At 37.7% G+C, this 24,280-nt stretch overlaps 1 protein-coding gene across 5 annotated transcripts in view; it reads right to left on the bottom strand.

Moving 5' to 3' along the window:
* LOC5567743 (protein spire) overlaps window positions 1-24,280 on the bottom strand; it is a 581,954-nt gene that overhangs the window by 268,302 nt on the left and 289,372 nt on the right. For all 5 annotated transcript variants that reach the window (XM_021846470.1, XM_021846472.1, XM_021846473.1 and 2 more), the window contains exon 4: window positions 19,375-19,625. In XM_021846470.1, the coding sequence (XP_021702162.1) occupies window positions 19,375-19,625 (251 nt within the window). The remainder of the gene's footprint in view (window positions 1-19,374; window positions 19,626-24,280) is intronic.

Raw genomic sequence — 24,280 nt, 5'->3', positions numbered from 1 at the left:
GATCTTCTCCGGATTCTCATCATAATCCCCTTAGGATTCTCATCAGAATCTGATCTGAAATCTGAGTGGATTCTGATGAGAATTTGATGAGAATCCTGAGAGAATTCTGATGAGAATCCTGATCAGATTCCTCTCAGGATGAACATCAGAATGCACTCAGGTTTTGTACAGATTCCTTTCCGGATTTCCCCAGCATCGAAGCCGAATCACCATCAGAATCGTTCCAGGAATCTCATCAGAATCAGAATCTTTCCAAGATGCTCATCTAAATTGTTCCAGGGTCTCATTAGAATCTCTACAGGATTCTCACAAGACTCTGGAATGCAGGATTCTTTCAGGATCTTTTCAGGATTCTTATCAAAGTCCCAAATTAATCTTCGGAATATTTCCATGGTTTTCATCTGAATTACCATCAAACTTCTTCTAAGATTTTCATCAGAATACTTCCAGGATTCTTTACTAAATGGTTCCATGATTCGCCACATAAACCTTTCAATATTCACCCAGGATGCTCAACAAAGTCCTTTCAGAATTTCGTAATCCTTTCAAGATTCTCATCAGAATCCTTTAGGTATTTCAAATCCTTCCAGGATTTTTATCGGATTTTTTTGCAGTATTGCTATTAAAATCCTTCCTGGATTCTTATCAGGGTTCTTCTTGAGTTTTCATCAGAGTTTTACCTGAATTTTCAACAAAATCTTTACGAGATTTTTACCATAATATTTCCAGGATTCACATTAATTCTAGGATTCTTAACATAAACCCTCCAGGGATTTCGTAAAAATCATCCAGGGAACTTATCAAAAATCCTCCTAGGACTTCTGTGATTCTATCAGAAATCATTCAGGATTCTTGTTACAATCCTTCAAGAATCCAATTGAAATCATTTAAGGATTCCCACAACCCTCCCAGTATAACATGAATTCAAAAATAAAACATTGATCTTCCCAAATAAAAAAGTGTAAGTTTGTAACTAAGTCTGAGTAGCGGCATAATGTTCAACTATATCCAAAATACTCTTATTCAGCTTTCGATAGTTTTACCTTTACGAAACAGTTGGATTTTATATTTATGATTATAAGAATATCCTTCAAATTTGCATTTGAGGGCCACAAGATAATTCTTTCTTAAAAATATCAATTTGAATCAATTCGTGTACACAACATTTAGCAACCGGTAACCAAATCTTTATGGATGTATTTGGAAGTGCAACTAATCTCCTGTACAAAACTGTCAAAATTTTAAGAATTGAACAATTGAGCAAAAAGACATAAGTAGATGAGCCTAACAAAGTCGTCCACGCCTTTTAAGGGTTAATGCTAGATCTAAGGAAAAAAAACTTCGCAGGTACCTCAAATCAATCTGATGTCATCTGTGCAATATTTCATTCGACAATCAGGAAAAGTCGCGCAGAAGACACCAAATCTATTTGGAGTAACTCCGATGATCTAGCATTTTAAAGAGGTTTTCAAGATCGTCGTGGTGATAATTTATCGTGCAATGCACAGTTATTTAAATAGTGTTCAAAATAGTATCAACAAGACAAGTCTAATTTCACAGTATTATGATATGCAGAAAAAAAATCCGTTTCAACTTTAGATCTTCTTATACAGCTCTAGAACATAAAAAATGCTCAATGGTGATAGCAAAGATCCTCACTTTTTAACATCAAATAATGAAAATAGCGCAAAATAAATCACTATAAAGGTTAATAAGTCAAATTTGCGAAGCTATCGAGAAAATTTCCAACCTGAACTGTAAAAATCCTCGACTGACGGGATTCGAACCCATGATCCTCACCTTGGTCTTTCTTAACAGCTGCGCGTTTACCGCTATGGCTATTTGGGACCAATGAACCAACAATTTTCAAGGTCAAGGGTAAAAGCAGACTTCCATTGGCGCATGCCATGTTACAAATTTATACCCACTTGTCAAATGCCCGATTGAGGTAGCGTGGATAAGCTCAATCATGCTGTCAGCTAAACGCTAAACAATTGGCGTTTCTGCCATTACAATGCCTATTTGGAGAGACGTTTGCGTGTCACGACCCGCCAGCGACAAGCGTCCGACAAACCACCTCAATCAATCGTGAACCGCGCCACCCGCCGTATGACAGTTATTAATTTACCATGCCATATATTCATAAACCGAAAACAATTGAAATGACATCAACAGTTTGAAAACAGACTCTTAATGCACGCACATGACACACCGGATTAACAGTACTGGACAATACATTTGTAACTTTTTCTATTTTCGTAGGTTAATTTACGTGGATCGATTAGACGAAATTTTCACAGTACGTCTGACGTAGGTAAAAATTCAAATGTATTTTTGAGAAGTTTTTCCAATAACGAGTTCAAAAGAAATGATAATGAAATATATGAATTAAAATATGAAAGCCCTACATAAAACTGTGGGCTTCGTAGCCGTGCGGTTAGTGTCACCAGGCATTTAGCCGCATCGTGCTAAGGAGTGTGGGTTCGATTCCCGCTACAGGTCGGAAAACTTTTCGTGAGAAATGTTCTCCGACTGTACCATTGGGCGTTGCATGCTAGTCCGTTGTCTAGTGTGGTGCTTTTTTCAAAGGGCAAAACGCCCACTGGAAGCATTAACGTGTGGGTGTGTCTTTTTTTTAAATGACTTTGGCAAACTTATTCATCTTGCCAAAATCTAAATCATTGTTGCCAAGATTATATTCCATATGGATACCATGATTATATTCTTCAATTATTAAAATTTGTAAAAAAATATCCTTTCAGCCAAAAGTAACGGTTTTGAACTCGTGATTGGGAAAATTACTTTAAAATATTTGTTGAAATTTGAATGGAAAATTAAAAAGTTACAAATGCATTGGCCAGTACTGTATCTTTCGTCTCAGTTGGGTGGGTGGTCTTTCTGGCTAGGCGCCGTCGATGGCAGCGATGCCGACACAATGCCCACCTGGACCCAGGTAATAACCATATGCATACGACTTGGCTCGATTTAAAAATGAGGAAATAAGTCAATTTCTTAACATGTTTCCCACCGGCAAAAGACACCAAAAGGAAGGCGCTCCCCTCCCCTTAGCGGGAAAACGATCAACTATAAATATAAGCGTTGACCTTGATGCTATAATTGGTGGCCGACCGGAGTTCCTACCCACAGGGCACAATTTAGAATTAATTGATTTATTTTCGAACGGGAGAGTTGTAACCGGATGACTAAGAAGAAATATGATGAATGCCCTCCGGGACGATTTATGACCACTTTCAACGGGCGCAATTTGAGGTATTGATGACCTCGCTGCTGCCAGCGGCTGAGATCTGGTGCCCCACGGCCCTACCGGATGCATATGGGGAAGTTGATAAGATTGTACGTCGAAAAATATGGATTCGAACGATCGAAGATGATTGTTTCTCATGGCCATGGAAAATCGCTAATAATAGAAAACATTATAATATAATGCAGTATTGGTTTAATACTTCTTTTTGGTGTTCGCCGTTAACCTGTAAATACCCAGGATGGTCGTATTTCCTAAAATGGTAAAATTATTATCCATAGTGCCTTGCAATATTACGACAATGCGTTAGGCCTGCATTATAAATAACTGAAAATAACTGTAGAAAATGTAGGTCATGAAAATCACAACTCCATAGCAGTTCGGATCAAATATATTAGTACTTCTGATGGCTGGTTTGGATGGCCTCATACGCCTAATCTACAAGAAAGGGCACATGCTGCAGTGTGCCAATTACAGATGAATTACCCTACTGAATTCGGCGTACAAAATATCTTCGCGCATGCTGTTTAACAGACTGGGTATTTACGGGTTAATTTGTAACTCGTCCCATGCGGGGAGAAAGATGCACCTTTGATCAGGAAAAAATATAAACAGTGCGTTAATTAAAAAAAAAGCCCCATGGATTAATTGAAACTTTTTCTATTGATTTTCCAATGGAAGACACTCCAAACATACTGCCTCAAAAACCAGATTCTCACTCTCATCGGAACGAAAGTGAAACTTCTAATGGGTAAAAGATGATCGAAACCGAAATTTTTTTTTTCGTTTTGAACGCATAGACAGACGCACACATATCAATTCCCACCGAAAACAAAACTAAAAGCAGCTTCCAGCCTGTCTGAGCTGCAGAAGTGAGTGCTGGGATAATTGTCTGCCGGTCAGCGGGAAATCCGTTCGCCACCCAGTCCGTATCGGATGGAGCATTGTTGCGGACAAGCTAAGGAACAACTCCGAAAAGATGTTTTCATTTTTCACGATACATTGTAGTCAAAATTTGGCCGGGTTTGTTTATGGTCGTTTCTGTTGTGGCGGGGAAAGTGAACAGGTTAATTATTCGGTTTCGGTTTCCTTGTACTGTTTTATTGGGTTCACCGTGGTGATGGGAGTAATCCGGTAGACGATTGGTGAAATGGTACAGACTGTCCTACGGGTTCCACAAAAAATTGTTAACTTAAGAACAGTCGTACAAATAGCATAGCATAGACTGACTGTACATGTCAATGGTTGCTACTCCGTGATTGTTCGGAACTGGTAAGAATTGCACTACGATCCAAATGAATAAGGGATGGGAGTTTCCGCTTACTCTCGAAGTGCAATTTTAGCAGATCTAATATTATTGATCGATTACGGCGCCGGCCAAGTCCTTACAGTCAGTTGGGATGGGGAAGGAATGTTAGGGTGTAATGATTGTTGCTTCTAGAGACCGAGAATACCTCTGCATCTCCACAATCACCACGGGAAGGGTGTTTATTAGTGGGGGAGGAAAAGATCTGGGAGTCACCTCTGGTCGGTGATGCGATCCATGGACAAGGGGGAAATATACGACTTGTATTTAAAACTAGTTTTGTATTTTTGTCTCAAAAAGTTTTTGGAAAAAAATACGTCAACATCTATAATGTCGAACAATTCAAAAGACGTTTTTATTAATGACGAAAACTGAAAATTGCATGTATATATTTTAACTTATATGAAACACGAATAATGCCGACACTTGTAGTGACGAACCATACATAGTTTGTTTGAAAATTACATATGAGTATTACTGTGCATTTTGTCTCGATATGGTAGAAGTTTTAGAAAATACAACATTCACAATGTCGAACAATTCAAAAGATAATTTTTAATAATGTCAAAAAGACAAAAATATATGTATATTGAAATTGAATAAAAAAAAGCATAATGCCGACACTTATAGTGACAAACCATACAAAGTTTGTTTTAATATTACATAAAAGTTACGCTTTCAAGAAAAAATGTGTTATCATAAGCATGAAACGAACTCACCAGTTGGTAATCCATTCTCGACTGAACACAAAACTGACACTGACAGCAAAACTTCTTGGCGTCCCGAAAACAAACCGTCTTGCTTGGGCCTTCCCAAATACGTACCCAGCAAGACGCTCCAAAACAGGGGAAAAAAAATTCTCCGGCGACGAAAATACGCGCGAAACCGTCAGCAAAATCTATCGGACGACGCAAAACCGAACTGTCCTGCTTGGTCTTCATGAAGCACTGCCCAGCAAGACGCTCCAAAACAGGGGGAAAAAAAATATCCGGCAACGAAAACACGTGCGAATCCGTCAGCAAAATCAATCGGACGACGCAAAACCGAACTGTCCTGCTTGGGCTTCACAAAGCACTACCCAGCAAGACGCTCCAAAACAGGGGAAAAAAAATCTCTGGGAACGAAAACACGTGCGGATCCGTCAGCAAAATCAATCGGACGACGCAAAACCGAACTGTCCTGCTTGGGCTTCACAAAGCACTACCCAGCAAGACGCTCCAAAACAGGGGGAAAAAAATCTCTGGCAACGAAAACACGTGCGAAACCGTCAGCAAAATCAATCGGACGACGCAAAACCGAACTGTCCTGCTTGGGCTTCACGAAGCACTACCCAGCAAGACGCTCCAAAACAGGAAGAAAAAAAATCTCCGGCAACGAAAACACGTGCGAATCCGTCAGCAAAATCAATCGGACCTTAAGAAAAAAGAAAAGTCGTACAAATGGCTATTAACAGCAATGCCTCGCTTGTGCAGTGCATTTTTGCTTGATTCCAGATTTGGAAAATTGAAATTTCTTCGATTTTACTGGAGCAATATTGCCAGCATTCATAACATATTGCATGCATATTAACACTTACTCCAACATTGCGGAAGATTCTATTTGAATAACGTGCAGTAGATTTGAAACAGTGAGCAACATACATTTAGCATGAGCAGTGTTGCCAGCTGTCAAATAATATTGTACCCTTATATAAAACTAGAACTTTATTCATACTTATATTAACAAAGATTTTGATTTCTTGCTCTGAATTTAGGTTTTTCCTTCCATTCGAGCTATGTTGCCATCCAACGCCTGAATGTACAATCAAAATGGATATTTTGAAGAGCTCTCAAATCATGCTTTCAGTTTTCCAAATATTTTGGATCTGTTTTTAAATATCTAGGGTAGGTGTATCAGATATCGATAAAAAAAAATACATAAAACATGTTCTCCATGCATTTCTTCGAACAAACAGAATCAAGCTTTTTATTTATTAATTGAAGTTGGCAATTTGAAAGAAAACATGATTCTTTCCGTTCACTTTATGTTCTGCCAGTAGTGAGGGTAACCTTTTTGTAGAATCTGAGATTGAAGTATTATTTATCCTAATTTTATCGAATCCCTTTAAGGAAGGAAGGATGTGGAAGGAATAATGGAAACCGACAGGATAGTAATCGCTCACTAGTAGATAATCGAAACCATCACACTTTTTTTTTAAATTCGTCGTCTCCGGCAATATCCCTCCTTTCACGTTGACGTGGGAACAATAGCCATTGGAGATTAATTGGCGTTCGTTGAGTCAATAATTGAATCAGAAGAGATCACCATTCGCAACCAATGAAATTAAATCAGATTTATTGCATCAAGCATTAAGCTTGTGGAAACCTGCGGCATTGTTTGCTCGGCAACGTATTTACCCACCGAAAAAGGGCACAATATCCCACAATCAATAACCGTTTGCAACAGTCGCAGACTAAAAAAGGAAACAAACGTGGCTTCGATTACGCCATCAGTTCGCGTCAGCGTAACAACATCGACGTCTCCTAAATGATCGGGCGGTGAAAGCTAAAATAAGGTACCTTAAATAAAATTATTTCGTGATGGGAACGTTCCGGTCCGCCAATAAGTGTGTTTAAATGCAGAGCGAGCGGTGCAATTTATCACCTAATGAACCACTAGGGCGGTTCAAAACACTAAAAAGTTTGTGAATTCTATCTTCATGTTTCTTACAGTCTTCCTGATGAAAATAGAATTTTGCAATAATAGCAAAGAAATGCATTATTATCTCCTCTTCCATCCGTCGGATTAAACTCTCCTGTTTAGCAACTTTTTTTATCATTTTATTAATAAGTTTTAACTTTGATATTATTAGCCTTCTCTACTTTCATTAAAGTACTAATGTGTTAGGAATATTTGTATAAATTTCTTCATATTGATTTCCATACAAACTTACATCGTTTTTGGCCCACCATTTTATTCACAACCAAAAATGTTAAAAATTTCACAGAACACTATTTTGTAACGAAAATATTGGAGATTGCATTTTTAAACTTTTTGTGTTCTAAACCGCCCTAATGAACCAACCGACGAGTTGTGTGCTAAGCCAAGACGACTTCGTTCGGGGATGAATGAACCATTACAGCCGTTGGGACAAGCTCGAAGGTCTCAAGTTCCGATCGGTAGATGGTTTAATTGTTGAGGGAACCGTTACATTTTTCCCATAATCATCCTCCTCCGACCATTCTAATTGCGCCGTCTAAGACGTCATGTGACGCGAAAAAAGCCATCTCCGGTGGCCAGTAGAATTGGTCCTAAACGTGTGCAGGAATGGCTTTGGCCGGATCTCGAAATTAATTACATGAGGCATCTAATTTCGCTCGTTCTCCCTTGACAGCCAAGGTTGGTTGGTGGTGTTCTCCGCATTGTGGGTTTCCGTCTTGAAGAAGAAACACCAATGCAGGAAATTGGTTCCAGCAGAATGACTTTAACATGTCGCATCGCTGAAACTGTAAATATTGGAATAGTTTTGGTTGCATTGATATTTCCAACTGTCGCACAATGGTGCTCCCCAGACCGTTATTATCAGAAAAAATATCTCCAGCAAATCTGAGCTCATTAGTTGTATTCTATGGCTTAGCTGTATGTTTGAGCAAAATAAAAAAAAAATCGTAGGACCCATTTGAAGTTAAGGTACAGTGGGGGAAGTGTACCAATGTGGTAAGTGGATCATTTGTCCATATAAAGTATAAATACTTTAATATTTTGAATAATTTTGCACCATTGCTTCGTTTTGGGGTATATTCTCAAGATCACACTGATACTACTGCAAAACTGGTACTGCATGTGCGCTAACACAACCAAACTTGTTAACTATAATCGTTCTGCAAGGTTTAGGGACAAAATGTCGAAAGACAAAACGTCGAATGCCAAAATGTCGAATGCCAAAGCGTCGAAAGGGACAAAAAGTCGAATGGCCAAAACGTGGAATGGCCAAAACGTCGAAAGCAGTCACTTTCCAAGCAATTATAACGTTGTCAAGGAAAATATGGTTGCGATACGAACGGCGTTGGATACTGCAAAATTTGCAATGTTCATCAAAGTAAGCATGGAACAAATTTTCACAAAAATGTCAATCTTACACTCAGTTCGGACTACAGAAGAAGCACTTCAGCACCTCAAGAAGAAAATTGAAAATGAAGCCTGAGGTAGAAGTAACAACGATAAAAGTATGAAAAAGACCAAGCCGTTTAGCCTTCTTTCGCCGCTCTTCTGGACTTACATAACGGCAGAGGAAATGCATCCCGATAGCAGTCCACTATTTATTTTTTTCTATTCTTCGTGGGCAAACACAATCTTTTTTTTTTTTTTTTTGCACCAGGTGTATTAGAATGTGGTTACTCCAACAATTTTCTAAATTAAGCTTAAATAGTTTTTTTGGTGAATATTTTCCAATTAAATAAATTCTTTAAAATCGTTGCAGCATCTTTAAAGTGAATTGGATTTGATACCTGTTGACAAATAGTGTATTTTTAATTCTTTTGATATACACTCATTCTTTTAACAAATTAATTACTGTATTTTTGGCAATTAGTAAATTCTTTATTCTTTAAAAAAATATTCGTTCTTTTCACGAATAAGAATAATTAACTCGATTTTTTATTTCGCTTTTCGAAACAGAAATCTTTCATCAGGACATCCAGCAAGTTTTAACATATGTTCTATACTTACAAAACTTGATGAATTCCAAATATAATTTTCATTTTTTTATTGTCGCTTCCGAATCCAGCTAAAAATTACAATTTCACGATGATAACATTGAAAATACTGGACAGAATAAAGTACACATTGGTCATTTTTCCATACAAAATGGTCAAGTTTGGAAACATGGATCTCGGCTTTTAGTGTACAGTCTAGTGAAATTTTCACCGTAATTCAAAATTCAGAACTTTTCATAATCAAACTTCTGAGTAATTGCTAATTAGCAATTTTAACAAAAGCTATAAAAGTCTTGAATTGAAAATAGTTTTCAAATGGAAATACTTGGAGCTATATGCCTTTCTGCAAAAATATGTTTCATTTGATAAGCCACATGATTTTGTAAAATAAGAATTTTGAGTAAAACTGATGATGATTGAGTAAAACTGTTGAATTTTGTTGGACAATTATTGTGATTTTCCAAATAAGTGAAATTTATGTTATTTCAGAACTACGGTGAAAATGTCATCTCAATAGGACCATCAGAAAGCGAAATCTATCCATTTTGTATCAAAAATGGCCAATTTGTACTTTAATCTGTTCAATACTGTATTTTTCACTGCTGTAACTGCTCAAAACATTGTTTAGTATTTGGATTTTTCGTTACATTTTTATCGGTTTTTATCGTTTCTTTAATAGGGTCCTAAAATGTTGAATGAAATCTGGTTTTTATTCAATAACATGAAAGAGCATGTTGCAGCAATTACTTTAGCAGTTTTTCTCGCTAAAATAACGGCTATATCATATTTAAACTTTAATTTGAAAATTAGGTCCACAAATGAACCTTGACACTTAAGATCATGTTTGACGTCCGCTTAGTTGGCAAAAATACCACAGGGGTTTTTGTTTAAGCACTGGGGTTACTCCTATCTGACATTTCGGAAGGGACACGGAAAACAAAATACACCCAAAAATTTGAGTTTAAGCTAAGGGGTGTGATAAAATCTAAAAAAACATTACAACACATTTTTTTTGGACTCAAACAAACGAAAAACATAAAAAAATTGAGTAAACATGTGTTTTTGGCCTAAACTTAAGCGTTTGGCACTAAAATTGGGACAGGGCTTTAGGACCCTATTATCGAATAAATCGACGTTTTGTTAGAAATTACTTATATATTTAACAGTTTGTCCTTTCGACGTTTTGGCATTCGGCATTTTGTGTTTCGACATTTTGTCTTTTCGACGTTTTGTCCCCTCGACGTTTTGTCCCTTCGACGTTTTGTCCTTTCGACGTTTTGGCATTAGACATTTTGTCTTTCGACGTTTTGTCACCCAACCGTTCTGCAACGAGCTGCGTAAAACATGTTTTGCAATTTCGTAGAGGACCACTTGAAGGTATAAGAAATGATATCGGAATGCATTCACCATCATTTTACAATTTCTAAAAAAATGTTGTGTTATGATTCATTACGCAACTAAAAACAGTTGCGTAATAAGAAAGCGTTGCGTAATGAATCATTACTGCACTGGTTTCAGTTGCGTATAATGACTATTCCCGCACTGCATACTTCAGTGCAGGAAAGTAGGCCGTTTCATGACAGATTGGCGTGATGAAAACAATCTATCACGATGAAAATTTGTAAAAAATTCAATTCATTTCAAAATTGGTTTTTGTCAATCGAAAATCTCTTGTAGCTCTGCCTAAAATCGAATACTATTAGTTTTTTCAACACATGGTGAACATTTCCGTACTAATTGAATTATTCACAACAACAAAAATATGATTTTATAAATAAATACATTAATATTGGACAAGGTACACTACCCCATACTTTCTGATGAGATGGGGTAAGTGGATCAAGTATAATTATCATATATTGGCCGAGTGCTTACGCAAATTTGAATTAGTTTTAATATCCTCAAATTTTTTTTCTATATTTTTTATTCATTACTAGCTTAAATTGGTTAAACTGTCCAGAGAAAACTTGATTTAATCCACCTAGAAGTTTTAAAATCTCTCTGGTCTAAAAAATATATAAAAAAAAATAAAATAAATAAATTGAAACAAAAAAAAAATATTGGGGACCCACTTACTCCACCATGTTGAGGCGCAAATGTTCAAGTCTCGCAAATAACGATTTTAAGTATACCAGTTCCTTATTTGTTATCCACAGAAAAAGTTAGAATTACATTATTCACGTTAGCTGGACATAGCAATAAAGTTAACTATCGATTTTTCTATATCAACTTACCCCACAGTACGCCTTTTTTTGGGGCGTTTTTTTTTATTTTAAATGGATTAAATATGTATTCTAATATCGTCAGCTATGTTTAAATAGAGTCGTATAGATGATAAATCGTAATCACATTTCATAAATGTTTTTCAAAATCACATGGACAATGCCTTACACAAAACGTTTCAAGTTCAGCATAGACAAAGCTATGAATTGGAATATTCGAAAGTTCCAAGAATAAAGTTGTTTATGAATTTTGTACAACTTTCAGTTCTAGTTTACGGAAAATCGTTGATTGTTCTGTGGCCTAGTGATTATTATGCTGGCCGTCATAAACTGTTTTTAATCCCACATAAAAGGAATACCTCTTTGAAAGCTTGCATTTTAATCGGTGATACAGTGTGTCTGTCAAGTTAAGAAACACCAGCTATAGCATAGCATAACATAGCATAGACTGACTGTACATGTCAATGGTTGCTACTCCGTGATTGATCGGAACTGGTAAGAATTGCACTACGATCCAAATGAATAAGGGATGGGAGTTTCCGCTTAGTTTCGAAGTGCAATTTTAGCAGATCTAATATTATTGATCAATAACGGCGCCGGCCAAGTCCTTACAGTCAGTTGGGATGGGGAAGGAATGTTAGGGTGTAATGGTTGTTGCTTCTAGAGACCGAGAATACCTCTGCATCTCCACAATCACCACGGGAAGGGTGTTTATTAGTGAGGGAGGAAAAGATCTGGGAGTCACCTGTGCATTTTGTCTCGATATGGTAGAAGTTTTAAAAAATACGTCAACATTCACAATGTCGAACAATTCAAAAGATAATTTTTAATAATGTCAAAAAGAGAAAAATATATGTAAATTGAAATTGTATAAGAAAAAAAAAACATAATGCCGACACTTATAGTGACAAACCATACAAAGTTTGTTTTAATATTACTTAAAAGTTACGCTTTCAAGAAAATATGTGTTATCACAATCCATCCTCGACTGAACACAAAACTGACACTGACAGCAAAACTTCTTGGCGTCCCGACAACAAACCGTCTTGCTTGTGCCTTCCCAAATACCTACCCAGCAAGACGCTCCAAAACAGAAAAAAAAATTCTTCGGAGACGAAAATACGCGCGAAACCGTGAGCAAAATCTATCCGACGACGCAAAACCGAAATGTCCTGCTTGGGCTTCACGAAGTGCTACCCAGCAAGACGCTCCAAAACAGGAAAACAAAAAATCTCCAGCGACGACAACACGCGCGAAACCGTGAGCAAAATTTATCCGACTACGCAAAACCGAACTGTCCTGCTTGGGCTTCACGAAGCACTCGAAATATGCGCATTGGCTACAGATCGGAACAAACTCACCGATTTTCGTCTTCGAATCTCCTCAGCGAATCATTGCTCGTCACTCTCACACACGCACCCAACACGCGTGAAAGTTTGGTTTCTTCTTTTCACTGCAATACGACTTCACCATCTTCTCGATGCCGGCAATCGAAACACGAACGTATACGTAAACGGGAATATGAAAAAAACAGCGGTTTTTGGCGTTTTTGGCCCCCGCTTCGTTACTCTAGTCATCACAAAAACCAAATCGCACAGTATATCACCACGAAGCTCTACCGAAGGCATCGATCTATTTCCTTTCCCATATCGCTTTGCCCCTCATCAACATAAAATCACATCCTACAGTGCAAACAACAAAAATTCGGTGATACAGTGTGTCTGTCAAGTTAAGAAACACCAGCTATAACCGATAAAAGCAAACAAAAAGTGTGTTAGCTTATGTTAAAGTTGAATTTTTTTCGAAATGTTTTAACTATACGATGAGTCTTTGATTTTTAATACAAACATTTCAAGCTTCTCTTCATTCAATTTTCGTTCATACATGCCTTACGTTGAAATTACTTTGATTAAGTTTTACTGCACAACAGGCTAAGACTCAGTCAGAAAGATCGAAAAAAAAAGATGCGACAAAGAAAGACTACTGTTCGCACACAATCGCAAGCTATTTTTTTTTAAGAATTCTTCGAAGCAAGTGAAAATGGCTCCGTAATGTTTTATTGCATTAGAGCCTATGAAAAATGACTAATTGTTGAAAACTTGTGCGAAATGTTATAATAGTTTATCTTTAGCAGCATTTAAAATTAGTACTTTTCTCGCTTAATTTATGATCTCGTCGCCATTGATAACCAATTGTGTAGCTTGTTGTTAGCAAATGAATGAGTAAGGGGACGGACCTGGTGTAGTGGTTAGAACACTCGCCTCTCACGCCGAGGACCTGGGATCGAATCCCATCCCCGACATAGTCACTTATGACGTAAAAAGTTATAGTGACGACTTCCTTCGGAAGGGAAGTAAAGCCGTTGGTCCCGAGATGAACTAGCCCAGGGCTAAAAATCTCGTTAATAAAGTCAAACCAACCAACCAACCAAATGAATGAGTTTCCACGTTATGCTAATAAACAATACAGGTCGGATTCGATTATCCGGAGACTCGATTATCCGGGGACTCGATTATCCGGGATTCGATTATCCGGAATTTTAGACTCGATTATCCGGAATTTGTTTTTTGATGTTCTTGTTTTTCAATTTTTATGCATAAATCTGAGATAATTTGGTATTGCAATATACAATATGAATGGTTATGCAGTTAAGAACATGTTTAAGAATAGTAGGAGTTTGAAAACGTGTTTTTTTGTGTATGCTGGTCGAAATTTTTTTTCTTGTAAAAATCTCTACTGTTTCTAGAAAAAATTTGTGGCTACGCCATCGCATCATATAAATAAAATAACGAAAAAAGATAATATTGAAGTTCTATTGTCAAAGATTTATTTTTTTTCTATGTGATTCGATTATCCGGAGGATTCGATTGTCCGTGAAAAAAGATCGATACTCCGGATAATCGAGTCCGACCTGTAATAGTAATTGTGGTCCACTCATTAGCTTAAAAACAGCGAACTTCACACTCGGTTACCAATGGATTGTAGGGCAATATCATAAGCTATGCCAGTTTGTGTGATTACGCCTTAAAAAGGGCGTGACTCTGAATTTAGTCGATCTCGTGATTCAGAACATTGCAAAGAGGTAATAATTCACTTGACAAACCAACTGTAATTCAAATTTCGATGTTACATTTCTTCTCACAATCACAGTAAACAAAAAATCATTTGAATATCAATGATTTCCATAAAGGACTTATAGCTTAAAAAAGGGCCCTACGACATGAAACATAGCCAAATAAAATAAGAGATGAGCTCAGATTTTATGAGGATTTTTATCTGATAATAACGGTCAAGGGAGCACCCAAAGTGGGTGGCTAATTTTTCGTTTCCTTCCTGTGACTTCCTTTTCACTCAACAAATAACGTTCTTGAACATTTAGTACTTTTATAATAACAGGTTTTATATATCAATTATTATATTATAAGATACAATTATACGGCCCAGATAGCCGTAGCGGTAAACGCGCAGCTATTCAGCAAGACCAAGCTGAGGGTCGTGGGTTCAAATCCCGCCAGTCGAGGATCTTTTCGGGTTGGAAATTTTCTCGACTTCCCAGGGCATAGTAAGCTCTCAGTTAATGGCAATTTAAGTCAGCTTGCGCGCAAGTTTGCCAGCTTGTATGGCAATTTATTTAATTAATTTGACATAGAATTCAAACTTCATGTGTAAACAATACTTATCAACAAAATTCATAGAATTTTCGATGGTAAAATGTTATTTTTTACTGGCTCAGAAAAAGTATTGTAGTTTTGACTTATAAGAATTTAGTATGGAGACTGCAAGCATGATGAAAAAATCGATTTTAACTAAATATTATCGTGCAAATTCAACTAAATGACATCTCAATTGAAAGTTTAAGTCCAGTTTTGCATGCTTGGTGGATTATATCACTAAAAAGTTTGATAAATCATAAATCACATGAAAACATCAATTCAACCAGTATTTTATGCAACTTTGGCAACCTGTAGCTGAAAATTGTGACGTGCTGGAGCATTTCTGAGAACGTCATCTGATTCAGTGATCCAAAATCTTATAGAGACACATAATTTGATCCTTGAGACACGCAAAAGTGTCATTTTTGTTACACTGTGTAGTAAAACTAACTGGTCAAAATGTGCGAGTCACAAGTATATAATGTGAATATTTTTCGGTGTAGTTTAGATATGTATAAAAATATTACCAATCAATTTCAAGAACTTCAATTTTTGAGGTTTTGTCCGGCCATGCGCCACTGTGTATTGTCTAACGTGGTCTCAGAAACAACACTTTTTGTTAAACCAAGATCGGTCGCATGCGTGTACTGAGTACACGCACCCTGAAAAAAGTTCGCTTTTCATACACAACTCGAGCGAGGTGGTGTCGGCAATGGTTGAAAGCGCGACCGCTCTTGAGTTAATGCGAATTTCAAAAATTGCTTTCGCCCATCATTTAGCGACTTTTGCTTGATCCTCAAACAATCCGCTTATGTTGAAAACCAATCGACTCCACATTCGGTAAGCTGATTTTTGCGTCTGTCCTCCGGTTGTCGCTTCCTCTTGATAAAATCCGAACAAATTGGGAAACACGATCAACATCAAGCTGCATTTACATAGTTATTTCAGCTGAAAGATGATCCCCGGTCGTCCGAACATTAGTTGACCTTGATCTGATATTCACACCTCGGAAAACGGGTTGGCCCACACATTCGATCAGCCAGTCAGTCAGTCAATGGCAGCTGCAGCAACGATTCTTCGCCTGACATAGCAATTAGTGTTCGCGCCCTGCGTCGCTAATCTGTTATTGCGTGAGGTGGCAATACTTTCTCAAATAAAGTTACTCAAAATTGGACTCTTCTATACCAATTTTTTTTATAGTGTTGACACATCCAGAAAAAAATTTTTTGTGCAGATTTTCTCACAGATGTTTAGGCTTGCGAGGCTTCTTTATGTGAAGAAAAGTCAGTCATAATGTGTTGGTCCAGCAAAGCTTGATTCGTTGCGAAGCGTACTCAATTTTGTGAAACTTCGCCTAAGCGTGTAGGTGTGCAACCGGGGTGACACCACACCACACCGGTTGCAATCTTTAGCTAAGGGCTGGAGGTCGTAAATTGTGTCTCTTTTGGAAGATGGTGCTAATTTACGATGGGCAACAAACAGGGCAGCGCCAAGCTTTGATTATACGAGTTTGAAGATTTGTTCGTGTAGAGCGGTGTGAAGTGTTTGATGTCAAGCGTTTCGTAGCTGCTCAACGGAGCATTTATGCTTTTCTGATAACATCTCTTTTTTCGGGATGCTTTTGTGTGTAAATGATATCAAATCAGCCTGAATTACATGGCAACAAATTAGGGGGGTCCGTAGCCTTGAGGTTACGCTTTCGCTTCATAAGCGGAAGGTCATGGATTCAATTCCCAGCCCCTCCAAAAAATAACCCGTCCAGCCACCAGAAGACGCCGCACGGAGGACCGTGCATAGGGGAGCACATTCATCCTCCGTCAGTATCAGATGGTGACTGAGACAAATTGACCCACTTCGCAGGCAGCTAGCCTCAAAACGACTCAGGACCACGGCAAAACGAACCACCGCAAGAGCAATGAACTATGGCTTATGGAAATCGATTGGACCAACAGCAGAGCACTCTCCTACCTGCTCGGTGTGAGAGCAAAAAGAGCAGAAGAGAGTGAAAGCAGATGTAAATATAGATTAGTTAAAAATAGAACTGTATCGGTAAGGAAGATACATATAAAACTGATTCCGGCACAGTAGTGGCCACGAGCACGGAGTGCCTTAAAAAAAAAAAAAAAAAATCATTACATGGCAACAAAGCAATTGGCGATGGACTTATTCTGATTAACTATAAGTTCTTATTTAGCTCCTATTTTTTTATGACGACTATTTTAGTCTTATTGTCATCTTCAAATAAACACTTGTATCTCTATTCAAACTTTTGCCCTTAAAACCTTTCGACTTTCGGAATTCGATGCTTTCGATGTTTCGATCTTTTGTCTTAGGTTCGGAAAGCAATGTCAAGAAGAAAAATAAGCATTTCTGCTCCATTAAAAAATAACGTTAAAGGTACCAATCCAACAACCTTCAATAATCTAATAACCCCATGTTACAGTTACCGATTGACCCCCCGTCACAAAGATGGTAGATTAATTCAAATTTTTAACACTTGAATCCGTGTACACAACAAGACCGGTTCCGTCGAGGAAAACAAAACCGTATCCAAAGCACAAAACGTGATGATGAATAACTTTCGCCATCACTCGCATTAGTTTTCCGTCACCTCATTAGCTCTCTCGTGGTGCGACCCCAAAAAAAAAGATAGGTGAGGACCCCCCGACCAGCCGGCAAATCTTGGACCCATCTCTGCAAGCAACAGTGTTTAGAGAGGTATCGCGGTTTGTCGGCGCAATTTTTGTTTTGATGTGCCTGTCGAGTTTGATGATGCCAAAGCAGGAAAGCAGGGTCTCGTCTTCAAGCTCACGGGTCACAAGAACCCGTCAGCAGAGGGCCAAAGCCTCAAAGTCAATATTTTCGCTTTCTTCGGACCAACGAACGAACGTTGGGAAGTCGAACTTGCTCAGCTGATTTGTTTGCTTGTGCTAAATGGGCATCACTGGCGCAGCATCTTCCCAGAGGGCCGGATGCACAGCAAAAAATTAATCAATATCGGCCAACGTAATCAATTACACAGTGGAACATATTTTCGTCCCAAGCATCAAAATACTGAAATCAAAATACTGAAATTCAGATTCTAAACAGGTCATAGCACGTCTGGGTTTTGTGATATGGCCTGTCAAAAAGCCTTATATATCGATTTCAGTCAACTTGCATGCAAGATTATCAGGTTATATGCTGGTTTGAGTGCTTGATTTACTGCTGACATCAGTTTTTAGGTTAAAGAATATAAACTAACAAAATTTGTAATATTTTCGTACCCTTCATACTTTTCGATGATTGATAACAATATTGTTTTTGATCAAATAGAAGCAACGACGAATTTTGTACATATGGAGGCCGCAAGCATGTTCAAAAATGTTACTAAATCTATATTTAATTTGGTAACTTCAATCAAACTATAAGATGCTGGGTCATTAGGCCGAATTACGTTAGGCCTAAGTATGTTATTGTAAACCTTATTTGGTACGAAATTGACAGACGTTGTATTACAAATTATTTTTTGCTGTGCCTGTAAAAGCGCGTTGTAAGCCAAACTTGGAACTTTGCTTCAGCTGGTGGATAAATCGTGGAAAGAACCGTGACCGCCAGCCAGTTGTATTCCCATTTGCAGTTTGTGTTCTTTCTTTCGGACGACGAAGACGATGAGCATGGTTTGTTGTAATCAAATTACTGGAATCTGCTTCGGCTATGAAAGGCTTGCGCACTTGAGCTGCGCATAGGAAAAAAAGAGGAAAAGAATGGCGGGAAACGTTCCATGCAAGTGTCTTGTCGTACAGATCTATTGGAAGCGCTTGAGGCGGAAATCGAAATGTTCCTTAAATGGTAGCGTGGAATGCATGATTGGTTCGGAATTGATTTGATTGGGATTCTTGTGGGAGCACATCGAATGCCCAAAAGAGTCGTATTTAGACGGAAAGAATGAGACGATTAATTTAAATAGCATTACATCTGTTGAGGTCTGATTGTAAGCTTTGATGCGGAAATCGATGCGGTTGTAATTCTTACATTCTAGGAAACTATTGCGGAAAAATGTATATCATGAGCAATTGTTTCATGTAGTCTAAAGCTTTGGAACTAACTTGTTCCCCTAACGATAGCAGGGAAAAGACCAGCAGTGAAAAAGCGTTTTAGTTATAATCTCTCTATTTGTTGAAACTATCGTGGAAAAATGGAAAACTGTTCGATGCAGTCCCTACCTCGGGAACCATAAAAATATCAAAACACTCACCGCTAGCACGTGATCCAATTCTTTGGTATCGAGATGCGATCTCCGCTTACTACTGCTATCTGAGTGATGATGATGATTGGAATCACTTAGTCCGCCTCCACCACCTCCACCGCCGCCATCACCATTGCACTGGTGATGGAGTCGATCTTCGTCCTCCTCGTCGTCCTCCTCTATGTGATCCGCCACGACAGCCTCATCCTCATCCGTTACCGGTTCTTCGGAATCATGCTCGATTCCTTCATCGTCATTGTCTGCAATGAAATTGAAAAGTTAGGGAAATTAGAGAGTCGATGCCGGTTATGGACCCTTTGCGTATTATGGACCCCCTACAGAAAAACATAAAATTAACACTCAAAGCAACTTTATTCCTATGAAAATCCACCGGGGGAACTTCGATTACATTGTTAGTCAGCAGTTTCAGGCAAAATATTTGGTTTGAGACACATAAATACAGATATTTGAACAGTTTTGTAAATGAAACCACACAAGAGGGTCCATAATACGCATTTCCAGGTGGGTCCATAATAGGCTCGTCGGCAGCGAGTCGGATTACAAGGAAATCAAATGGAGGGTCCATAATACGCAACGTCAAATTTGTAAACAATCCTATTATGGACCCCGGGAGGGTCCATAATAGGCATTCGGACAACAGTTTTTCAAATGCATATTTCGCTGGAAAAATCGAATGATTTTGTATGTTTCATAGACGTACTATGAAGTAAAGACATTGAATTTGTTGTTAGACTCCACAAACCGTATATGCGTCTAAGATATCATTGCGGAAAAGCGTCTAGAATGAATTTCAGCTACTAAGGGGTCCATTACTAGCATTGAAACCCTATTATGCCACATCAATGAAGTTCGTCAACAGGTCTTTCTCAGTCTGTGGTATGGTTCGCGGCTCCAAAACATAGCCATGGAGAAGATGTCTGGGTTCAATTTCCAGTCGATTCAGAATCTACAAGATGTTTTTTTTTGTCTTCCCTGAGCATAAAGTATTACTGTTCCTGCCACGCGATACACAAATGCGGAATTGACAAATTTAAAATACACTTAGCTGATAAGCAGTCTCTATTCCAGTGGGGACGTTATTCCAAGAACAACAAGTAGTCCGTCAAGTAGTGTTCAACCTTTGCCCGTCTTGAGCAATATGTAAATCATCAGCCTTGCTCCCAATTCTCGGTACAGTTTTGTAACACCAAGTCTATCTAGAAAAACAAACACCCCATAGAATATATCGAAACACTCATACATCATCCGGTTGAACTGCGAGTCAAGCATGCAACGGAACTACCCCGCAAACGCTATGTGTACCATCCAGGTAGATTGCACGACACAAAGTTTATGAGGCTTAAAATTGAATCAAACATAGCTACAATTTTCAACGGGGGTGGTAAGGTGACTACAGAGCCCTTTCCCAATCGTATTTTACGCCATGTGAGGCCGGTACAGAAGAGTGAAAAATACTGATATGACACTGACTGACGGAGACTCTGGTTGTGGCAGTTAGCAATGTTTGATGCGGAAGATAGATTGACTCTTGTCAGTCACGTCTCAGGTCTTCCGCTAGTGTGAACGAGCGTTATCTATCACTATGTTGGGTAGCCGCAATGCGTAAGTGGACTTGTGAATCTTATTTTGATGTCTAAAAATTATTGATGGTTTTGCCTACTTGAGCCACTTTTGTATTTAGCGGGAACACTGTAGGGGGTTCACAGCAATGCAATCGCTGGCCATACACCCTGTTGAGAATGAGGTTGATATGCAGCATACATGTCAGGCGCTTAGCGTAAGAATCTGCGAACTGCGACGCCACTAGAGCATGCAGCCATGTCACGAATACAACATTGAGTTGTAGTCGTAATGATTGAACTGAACTGACGATGAAAAATGAATATATGCACATGCACGCCAGCCCAGCTGTGTTTGGCACCGAAACAAGCTTGTAGTAAAAAAGAAGGAATTATGGCTCATTGTGGGTGCAAAGAACTTTAAACTTAAAAAAACTAACTACTTATGGAATAGAACTTACACCCAAAACAAGACCAAATACCGTCAACTCTCCATAGCTCGATATCCAAGTTATCATCGACTTATAGAATTATCGAGTTATACAATATACTGACACAAACAATTACATAATTCTACGATCAAATTTCTGTATTTCTAATAAATATATGATCACTTTTGTAAGAAAACAATATTAAATTGTTGACAGTATTTTACGAACTATAATTTGAAAATTTTTTTCGAAATGCTAGAAAAATTGCGCCATTTTACTGACAATATTTTTTTTATTTTCATGGTTTTTAACTTTTATAACAACTTGCAAGTATTTATTCACCTCCGATCATGACTTGGACCAAATTTCACAGAATAAGAACGATTTCAAAATAGATATCGAGTTATGAAGAGAAATTCACCTCCTACGTGACATCGACTAGTGAAGATATCGAGTTTTATAAATATCGACTTATGGAGAGCACGAAGTATAAAAATTTGAAGGGACCACAAAATCCATCGAGTTGTAGTAGACTGGCCCTTAATCAAAAAAGTTGTAAAATTCAACGGGGCAACCCCTAGATATGTGCCTTAGGGTAAGAAAAAAGCTCTCTCAAAATTTTAACTCATTTGCTCCCCCAGCTGGCGCATTCAATTCAAAGTTTGTATGGAATATTCGTCTCAAATATATTGAAAATTGACCCTATGTCACTGTTTCGTCTCGTACACTAGTCAATCGCGTTCAATTGAGCCCAGAATGACAAATTCACTAGTTGATACACTAATGAACATAGTTGCCGAAGGTTGTATCTGGATTTAAGCTCATTTTCATTAAGCTTTCAGTTGTTGAAAGTTAGGCTTAGATCAGCACTCCCGTACGATCACACATGTGCATGCACTTTGTGCCGCAGCTCGCCCAGCGTCATAGGTGGCTATGATGCGCTTAGTGGCTACAACTCAGCTAAGTTGAAGGAATACTATGCAATATTGCAAATCTACTTCAGATAGTTAAAACACCAACTTTATCAATTTTAATCATCATACAACCTTCTACAATATTGTTTGCTATAGTATCAAGTAGTGTTTTTGACATTCTGGGTTCAATTGAACGCGATCAACGATTTTCCTGACTCAAACAGGAGATGATATGCTGTTTCCTATGTGTTGGAGCTGAAAATCCCATATTAACTTCAATTCAATTGCGCCAGCTCATGGAACGACCAAATGAGCTGAAACTTTCAGGAAGTCTTCCTCTAAACCTAAAGAATAATCCTGGTGGGTGCCCCGTGGAATTATACAACTTTATTTTTCTCCCATACTAAGGTGGGCCAGTCTATTGTATAGTATATCCAGTTATAGAATATCGAGTTGTAGACAGTCGACTGTACGAAACTTAGGATTTCAAAACAAATACTGTTATAAAACCTTGCATTTTCTGTATATCAAACGATATTATACAATATTTGTATAGTTTTCATGCAGAATTGTATTGAAACCTTGCAGTCAGTGGTTGTGTGTAGACGTCTTGTTCAATTGTTAATAACAAAGCATAATATGGAACCCAATTGGCTTCAGGAAACCTCCGGTGTGTGGCTCAAACATTTGTTAGCTTTCTGTTAAAAAATCGCAATATTTTAGCGTTATGTTATTCATAGTATATTTTCCTAATCTAGACCTATCGATTGCTAGGATCAGAGTCCTAGTCCTAAGTGAATGATATAAGCAAATCCAGATTGCACAAATAAGAAATTCTCTGCGTTATTCTTTCAATTTGGTTTTTTTTTTCTTTAAATATTATACTCTCTAGCTTTCTTTCACAAAAAAAAATGAAAATAAGTACAGTGGTAATACAGTTATTATATTTGAAAAGAAGGCGATTTTTTTTAATATATTACTAAGAAATTGAGTCAAAAGTCAACAAATTTCAATATACGTAAAGTAAACTCGAAATTGGAGGGATCATTGAGTTACATATATCGAGTTTTAGACCACAAAACCAATGCATTTTTGGTTCAAGGTACCATCGTGGAAGCTATGAAAACCAGCTTATATTATGGTTCTTAACTGCCTATAAAAGCATAACTGTCCCAGTGTCCCATATTGATTTTCAAACCCACACCTGTTTCAATGTATACTTGATTAAGCATGTACAAATTAAAAAAGGCATATCATTGGCTATAAGGAACTTGCAACCCAAATAGCAACAGCAAAACGTTAAGTTAATTATGTTCATGTTTATATATTTTGCTGATCGTCAGTAGCAAAACGAGCGTATCTAGGATTTTTTGGGGGAGTGGGGGGGTCTAGCAAACTCTTGTTTTAAAGAAGTAATGTCGGTCGCAATATTCACGACATTTACAAATTGCGTAGTTTACAAAGATTTGTATTAATTTTATTTGTTTATGATTTTGTCTCACATCGCTCACACAACTGAAACTATTCATTCATCATCGTGTTCAGTAAAAAAATCCTGCATGAAAATTCACGAGTAATATCCCTTGTGATTCTTCCATGAACATTTCAGGTATTCAATCATGTGCTTTTAGTAGATTTATCTGAGAATTCCCACGAGGATTACTTCATGAAATATTTCCGTACATTTTCGATGATTTATTCAAAAATTCTTTTATCCGTTTCCACTGAGTTCTTCACCAGATTCTCATGAGAATAACGCCAAGAATTTTTCAGACAATATATTATTGTTTCCACTAAAATGTCGTTATATGATGAAACAGAAAAAATATATACCAGAGATTCATCCAAGTATATTCCAGATTTTTTCTTTAAACAACACAAGCGATTATTCTGGGGATTTAACAAATTTACTAAAAGATTTTGCAATTCATTCATGAATTTAAAACAAAATCCAAATAAATTGTATCAGGTATTTTTCCAGGTATCTAAA

Source organism: Aedes aegypti, chromosome 2, assembly GCF_002204515.2.
Source record: "Aedes aegypti strain LVP_AGWG chromosome 2, AaegL5.0 Primary Assembly, whole genome shotgun sequence".
NCBI classification, from domain to species: domain Eukaryota; kingdom Metazoa; phylum Arthropoda; class Insecta; order Diptera; family Culicidae; genus Aedes; species Aedes aegypti.
The sequence above is the reverse complement of the archived record's forward strand: the minus strand, read 5'-3'. Positions and strand labels throughout refer to the sequence as shown.